Genomic DNA, 8,008 nt, shown 5'->3' with positions numbered 1-8,008 from the left:
GCAAACCACAATTTCAATATAAAAACGAATGGGTCCTATTTCGAACTTGACTTTCGGCACCGTTTTTGTAAAATCCCTTGAGTTTTGAAACCATTTCGAAAGCTGCCTATCAGTATGGTATGAAAAACAAACAATTTTCATTCGAAAAGTCTTTCGTAGCACACGTCTAGGCAGTTTTTGAAGTGGTTTCAAAACCCAGAGAATGATATTTAAAGATAGCCAAGACGTGATGAAAAAATGCCCATAAAAAACTATACTCAAATTTCAGCCGAAAGTTAAAATCAGAATGGCCGATTACAATCAATTCCACACTCAGTTCGATATCGAATAAATCGCGTATTGAACATAAACGTTTTTAGAGTTTTTTTTTTCAAATTTCCGTTAGACTGTTAGTTTATCGATTAGCTTGAACTACTATGTACAATCAAATATTTAAGTCGCTTTAAGTAAGCCATTTTGTTAACCAATTGATTTTTTTATAATCGTATATACACTTATTAAAATTAACGAGAATAAAGAGAAAATGGGAAGATTTCTTGTTTTTCGTTTCCACTCATCTCATCCATTGCAATGCGAATGAAAACCTTTTCATCATATGTATGTATGTATGTAATTATATACGTTACCTTAATTTTTTTGATACATGTATTTTTCAACATCTACTTCCTGCCCTCGAATGCTTTAAAACTTTACACGAAAAAGAAAACAATTTAATATATATTATAAACAAAAAAGAAATGGACAAAAAAAAGCAAAGGCAAAAAAAAAACAAGAAAAACCAAGTGAAGAAAAAAACAAAAACAATTAAAACTTTACCTTTTGGATAAATCAATTTAAATGCATATTTTATATATATTTAAACATTTATTTATATATAACATGTATGATAAATATAAGTTGGAAAAACTTTGTCAAAGCAAAAAGTTTATATACTTATATTAAAAGAAAAACAAAACAAATGGATGGAAGATGGGAAAGAAAAACCAAAAACAAAATAAATAATATTAAAAATGCAACATAACAAATTAACAAACAAGAAAACATCACATCTAGATAAATCTCTTAAAAATTTTCAATTTTATTATTAAACCGAAACCAAAGTTAATGGATAAACAAATTTATAAACTGTATTGCAAGGCGCAGCTGGCTGGCAAATATTAAATAAAATTTGCGCCGTTGTGACGAACATTGTATGCAATCCAAGGAAGATAACAAATTAATTTACAAGATAAAGATGATGATAATGGAGATGTAGACGATGGAGAATAAATGAAGGCAACAACAAAATGCAGACAACAAGTTTTAACCTTAAGTGAATGCAAAACAAAATGAAGAAACCCAATGAAAACAAAATGATTATCAATGTTATTAACATAATTAATATTAACAAAAAGGAAAAAAACAAGCAAAAAAAAACAAAAACAACCAAAAAAGAAATACAAAAACATTAAAAAAATATACAAGTACCTATCCTGAGAATAAAATGCGCGCACATTTATTATTTCCTCTAAAAGTTCGTTTGAGTCGATTTCGCCACCGGGGAATTTCAGAATAAGCATATACATATTTAATCCCGGGAAGCATATCCACCAGAAGGCTCGAGAAGTGGTGGACTGAGTGAGTAATGTCCAGAATTTGCTCGAAAATTAAGGACCAGGTAAGTGGGGCGAAACCGACAGGTGGGCAAGAACTCCAGTTATGAGGCTTTTACTTATGTATATTGATAGATTCAGCATCTGGGCTCTTATATTCTCATTTTAATTCATTTTATAATGTTTAGTTATCTAAGTTTAAAGAATAATAACGCTGAAAGGCTTAATTGATAGCTTTAGCTTTTTAAAATAAATTGTTTTCTAATTGGCATTTTGAAAACGTCCCAAGTCCAATTCGATATAATTATCCAAGTTTTGCACCTTGTGGTACATTGCTGTGCCGAACTTGTTGCGATGTTAGTTTTGCCTCACTATCTACATCTTTAATGTAAATACTATTTTTAGAAAGGAGATAAAAGCAAGCGTATTTATTTAAATTATTAAGCATAAAGAGAAATATATAATTTTGCATGTACCTAACTCGACTACTTCCATGACTTTCCAGGTGCGAGTCTCGACTAGAGTACACATTCCAGCGGACGTGCAGTAAGTTTGAGCTTTTGAGCCACGGCCACACTGCAGAAAATTCCATTAAAAAAAGCGAGAAAAAAAACGTAGCGAAAGAGAGAAATTACGACGTCTGCAGGGTCGAAGCGAAAAAAGCAGCAAATACTGAGACAGAGTGACTATGATTGTTGTTAAGTGAAAGCAGCACTTTTGGAAAACGGCTAGGCCAGCGGCGCAGGCCACGGAAGAAAGCAGCGGAGTCAGCGTTCCAAAATCAAAGCAAAGCCAGCGGAAAGGAAAGGAAAGCGAATCAAAGCTGGAAGGCGATAAAGCGGCTCACCAGGCACTCCAACAACAACAGCAACAATAGCAACAACAGTAGGAGCAGCAGCAACAACCACACAGCAGCAGCAGCCAGGGAAAGTACCAGAGTGTGAGTGAGTGAGTGAGCGACTGTGCGTGTGTGTGTGTGCGTTTGTGTGTGGGCAGTGGAAACAGAACTGAGCCGTGAGAGAGCGAGAGCGGGAGAGCGAGCCAGTGGAAGTGGGAGCGGGAGAGGAGCAGTCCGATTCCGAATCCCGGAATAGAAACCAGGAAAAAGGAAACGGGAAGCAGTAGCCGTAGCAGCAGAGCCAAAAACCGAAACAGAAACAGAAGTCCCAACCATGTCTTCGAATAACCAGAGCAGCAGCGTTGCCCAGGCGGCAACAAGTGCCCGCACCGTCAGTGCCGGATCGGCGGAAGCCACAGATGCCAATAGTACCGCCTCGAACAACAACAACAATAGCAGCAGTACCGCTGCAGCGGGCAACAACAGCGACAACAGCAGTCCCACCACTGGAACGGGCACAGGAGCGAGCACTGGAAAGCTGCACGGCGGCCACACGGCAGTAAACACCAAGGAACGGGTGGTGGACAGCGTTCCCTTCCCGCCCAGCCACAAGCTGACCTTGGCGGAGGTGTTCGACCAGCGCACCGGCAAGCCCAACCACGAGCTGCTCAAGCAGCACTTCATCCTGGAGGGCAGAATCGATGAGGCGCCCGCCCTGAAAATCATCCAGGACGGTGCCGCCCTGCTGCGTCAGGAGAAGACGATGATCGATATCGAGGCGCCGGTGACGGTGTGCGGCGATATCCACGGCCAGTTCTACGACCTGATGAAGCTGTTCGAAGTGGGCGGCTCGCCCGCGAGCACCAAGTATCTGTTCCTGGGCGACTACGTCGATCGGGGCTACTTCAGCATCGAGTGCGTCCTGTATTTGTGGTCGCTGAAGATCACCTATCCGCAGACGCTGTTCCTGCTGCGCGGCAACCACGAGTGCCGGCACTTAACCGAGTACTTCACCTTCAAGCAGGAGTGCAAGATCAAGTACTCGGAGCGCGTGTACGACGCCTGCATGGACGCATTCGACTGCCTGCCGCTGGCGGCGCTCATGAACCAGCAGTTCCTCTGCGTGCACGGCGGCCTGTCGCCGGAGATACACGAGCTGGAGGACATCCGGCGGCTCGACCGCTTCAAGGAGCCGCCCGCCTTCGGCCCCATGTGCGACCTGCTGTGGTCCGATCCGCTGGAGGACTTCGGCAACGAGAAGAACTCGGACTTCTACACGCACAACTCCGTGCGCGGCTGCTCGTACTTCTACAGCTACGCCGCCTGCTGCGACTTCCTGCAGAACAACAACCTGCTGTCGATCATCCGGGCGCACGAGGCGCAGGACGCCGGCTACCGCATGTACCGCAAGAGCCAGACCACCGGCTTCCCCTCGCTGATCACCATCTTCTCGGCGCCCAACTATCTCGACGTGTACAACAACAAGGCGGCGGTGCTGAAGTACGAGAACAACGTGATGAACATCCGGCAGTTCAACTGCTCGCCGCACCCGTACTGGCTGCCCAACTTCATGGACGTGTTCACCTGGTCGCTGCCCTTCGTGGGCGAGAAGGTCACCGAGATGCTGGTGAACGTGCTGAACATCTGCTCCGACGACGAGCTCATGACCGAGGAGAGCGAGGAGCCGCTCTCCGACGACGAGGCGGCGCTGCGCAAGGAGGTGATCCGCAACAAGATCCGTGCCATCGGCAAGATGGCGCGCGTCTTCTCCGTGCTGCGCGAGGAGTCCGAGTCGGTGCTGCAGCTGAAGGGCCTGACGCCCACGGGCGCCCTGCCCCTCGGCGCCCTCTCCGGCGGCAAGCAGTCGCTCAAGAACGCCATGCAGGGCTTCTCGCCCAACCACAAGATTACCTCGTTCGCGGAGGCCAAGGGCCTGGATGCCGTCAACGAACGGATGCCGCCGCGGCGGGATCAGCCGCCCACGCCCAGCGAGGATCCGAATCAGCACAGTCAGCAGGGCGGCAAAAATGGGGCAGGACATGGGTAAGCTGTGCCATCTAGTGCGGCTGCAGGACGAGGATGCATATGCAGATGCAGATGCAGATGCGGCACGGAGGAGTCTGGCGAGGTCTGAATTGGTCTGAAGGAGGGGCTGAGTGGAGCGGAGCGGAGGCAACACAAAGAACACCAACCGAACGGAACCTTAATTAAACTTAATGTGGCAGAGCAACAACTTAAATACTAAAACCAATTCTAATTCTAAGTAATTGTCATAACCCCCTGCATTTCGTATGTGATCCCGCACCAGCTCCATGCCCATGTCTATGTCCATGGCCCAGAGCCTCCAAACCGACGGCACGGAGCAGAGATTTGTTTTAACGCAGGCGCGCGCACATTGGATATTAGAATTATGTGTGGCATACTTTGGCGCGCCGGCCCCCAAAAAGGAAAATTCCCTTTCTCGATAGAAGAAAACCAACCCATAACGTAACCCATAACCTAGCTTAAGTTGTAATGTATAAACTGAAATGGGCAAATTTTAAAATGGAAAATGAACAAAACGGAATGAGCAAATTGCAACCCCTCCCCCCTGCGATAATGCGATAATTTAAGAAGAATAATAACCCCAGAATTCCCCAAAAGCAAGAAACAACACTAATCCAATTGAAGAGATATGGGAAACAAAATCCAGCGCTAATCTGTTCCAAACATTTAGCAGCGCCAAAAAAGAAGCGTACATATATGTATACATATGATTATTTAGAAATATCGAGGCGCAGTGCCGCGATGCAACCGAAAGTGTAATGAAATTTGAAATGAGCAAAGGTCATTTTTTGTAATAATCGTAATCCTTGAACTCTAGAAATGTAATCTTGCATAGAAACAAAAGAAAGAAGCAAACAATTTCGAAACCATTTGCAATATGTGCCGCAATAGTCCATAAATGTTCCTTATACGAATTAAACATTGAAAGTGAAATCAGAGTTTATATTTTTTTTTTTTAATATATACTTAAATATATGTATATGTATTATTGTTGCATAATCTAACTTTCGACTTAATATGTTACATTTTACGTGTACGACTGTGTGTGTATAAACTATTTGCGTTTTATCAGTAGCTTGGCGAACAAAAAACCAAACAAAAGCAAACAAAAAGCAGCAAAAATCCACAAGAGATCACAAGATGATAATCGTTTGTTTGAGGATCAGTCTAGCTAATTAATAAATTCGATGAATAGGATCGATCGATTTCCATTGATGTGAATGCATTTTGAACACTGAAAGAGCGGATCGTTTACCATTTAAATAGCAAATCAAATATTTAACTATTAAATTACTGTGTAAACCTAATAACGTATAATATATTTCTGCGTGTAAATTGAACTAAACGTATAATTAATTAACTAATTTAGCGAATCGATTTTTGTTGAGAGAGAAAGAGCGCTAGCACACACACACACACAAAACTTATTTCCCTTGACTTAGAATGAGCTAATTGCAATGAGATTAAGCGAATGAGATGTATTTAAGTAAGTATAAGGCATGGAACACACATGAGAAACGGATGAGTTTCGGCGTTTCAGATCAATTCAATGATAATGATGGCAATCAAGTTCTCAATTTTTGCGCCTACACCTCTTCCCCAAACCGATGGCATCGGCTTCTCCCTTATCACTATCACAACCACTATCAATGCGAAATCAAAAGATATAAGATATAGATACATACTCACGCAAGAAATGCCTTCATCCAGATCATAATATCCACGAACCAAGAATATTAACGCTGTACTTTGCTTCGACTCTTCAACCACCAATAATTGCATTGAACTCTAATCTAAATATTTATACAGATATATATATATATATATTATATACCGAGTTGGCATTGGAAAGTTAGTTTTAGTGATCTATGCACGTATCGTAACAATACCAAGATTAATTAAATCGTAGCTAAAAGAAACAAATCAAGGCAGTCGAGGAGGGAAACTTAGCTTTTATAAAAAAAAGTTGGAGAAATGGAAACAACTTACTCAACTAATTGAGAGATACACCATATTTATATACATATATATATAGCGTTTTTTTTAATCCGCCACCACAACTATATAATTATTGAAAGTTGATGCAAGCTGATGATGGGTCGTTTAAGTTTCAGAGTTTCTGTTCTCTATGTGGTTAAAATTGTTGATGTTGTTATACCGCAAATGCATACTTAGTTAGCCGAGTGAAATGGGGGTTCCCCCGAATCAGATTTAATTGCAATAGTCTCGAGTATTGAACGCAAGAACACCAACTCCACAGAATGATTGTATACACTCAGAAAACCAATCGGCATTTATGTTCGAAAATCGCCGCAAATATTTTCAACAAGTATGGATTTTTACGGATTTAAAATAATGAAATTGAAAACTAAATTCAATATTGTTAGGCTATTAACAAGTGTTTCCACTGAAGGACAACATTTCAGGTATAATTTTAGTATAATTTTTTAAAACTACAAATATTTATTTCAATTGTTAATATCAAAATATGCATAGGTCAACAATTAACTTTTAAATTTTTGGTTTGAAATATAGTTTAATTATCAAAGAACTATACATTTTAAGCCATTGAACGTAGGCAATATTCAGATAACTTTCTGAAATAAATTAATTGTAAATTTTGGATTCTTAGGGCGATTTGCATTCCGAGTGTATCAAGAGCCATGGTAAAGTATAAAGCTAAGAAGTATTAATAATTCTACACCATGTATGACTAACGATACATTTGCTTAGTTCCCTCGATAAAGAAAGTACATAACTACCGCATGAGAGGCATAGGCGAAACTTCCTGGCACATAGTAAAAGTAATTAATTGAATAGAACGGCTGAGGAGATGAGTAGATTTTGATAATACGTCAAGACCATACCAACATACTAATGGGAACTATTAAAAAGCATTAAAACGTTCAATATAACACATAATACCCAGACAAAAGCAGAATCAAAAGTGCGGGAACGAGACGGCTGCATGGTATATACATACATATATAAGACATTTCGCCTCTTAAAGCAATTATAAAGATAACAAATGAGTAACGTTTATTATATTATTAAATTATACATACATATACATACTATATAAACGGAATAAAATAAATCAGCAACAAACTTTCCATTTTATGGCGTTCAATCATTTCATTTCACTTTCATTTTTTAACTTGGCAGCAGAATTGTCAACTTAACATTTTGGGCAATTATTCTTTTTAGTTTAATAATTTCTGAAATCGAAATTCTGTGTTCGAAATAGTTGCTTAAATTGCAACTCTTCAAATACATGCATGTATTCAATGTTGGCGCCCAATTTTGAACCTGTTTTCAGTTTTAAGCCAGGAACATTTTTCTAAGTATGAGAGTGAGCGAAAGGCAAGAGCGCAAGCGAAAAATACTAAAAATTATTGTGCGAATTTTTACAATTTTACCTATTGTGGTATTGCTTTTTCAAATAGCTGTGATTAGTTGTTAAATTGCCAAATCGTTAATACAATAATTTACTTAATAATGTCTTAATTGAATTGAAATTGTTTTATGTAAA

At 40.4% G+C, this 8,008-nt stretch overlaps 1 protein-coding gene across 1 annotated transcript; it reads left to right on the top strand.

Moving 5' to 3' along the window:
- Positions 1-2,104: 2,104 nt before the first annotated feature.
- LOC6726146 (serine/threonine-protein phosphatase 2B catalytic subunit 2) lies at positions 2,105-5,480 on the top strand. Its single transcript, XM_002107086.4, has one exon. The coding sequence runs from the start codon at positions 2,765-2,767 to the stop codon at positions 4,475-4,477; it is 1,713 nt and encodes a 570-aa protein (XP_002107122.3). The 5' UTR covers positions 2,105-2,764; the 3' UTR covers positions 4,478-5,480.
- Positions 5,481-8,008: the final 2,528 nt, after the last annotated feature.

The sequence above is a fragment of the Drosophila simulans genome, chromosome X, assembly GCF_016746395.2.
Source record: "Drosophila simulans strain w501 chromosome X, Prin_Dsim_3.1, whole genome shotgun sequence".
Taxonomy (NCBI): domain Eukaryota; kingdom Metazoa; phylum Arthropoda; class Insecta; order Diptera; family Drosophilidae; genus Drosophila; species Drosophila simulans.
Note: the sequence above shows the minus strand (reverse complement) of the source record. Positions and strands in the feature narration are given on the sequence as shown.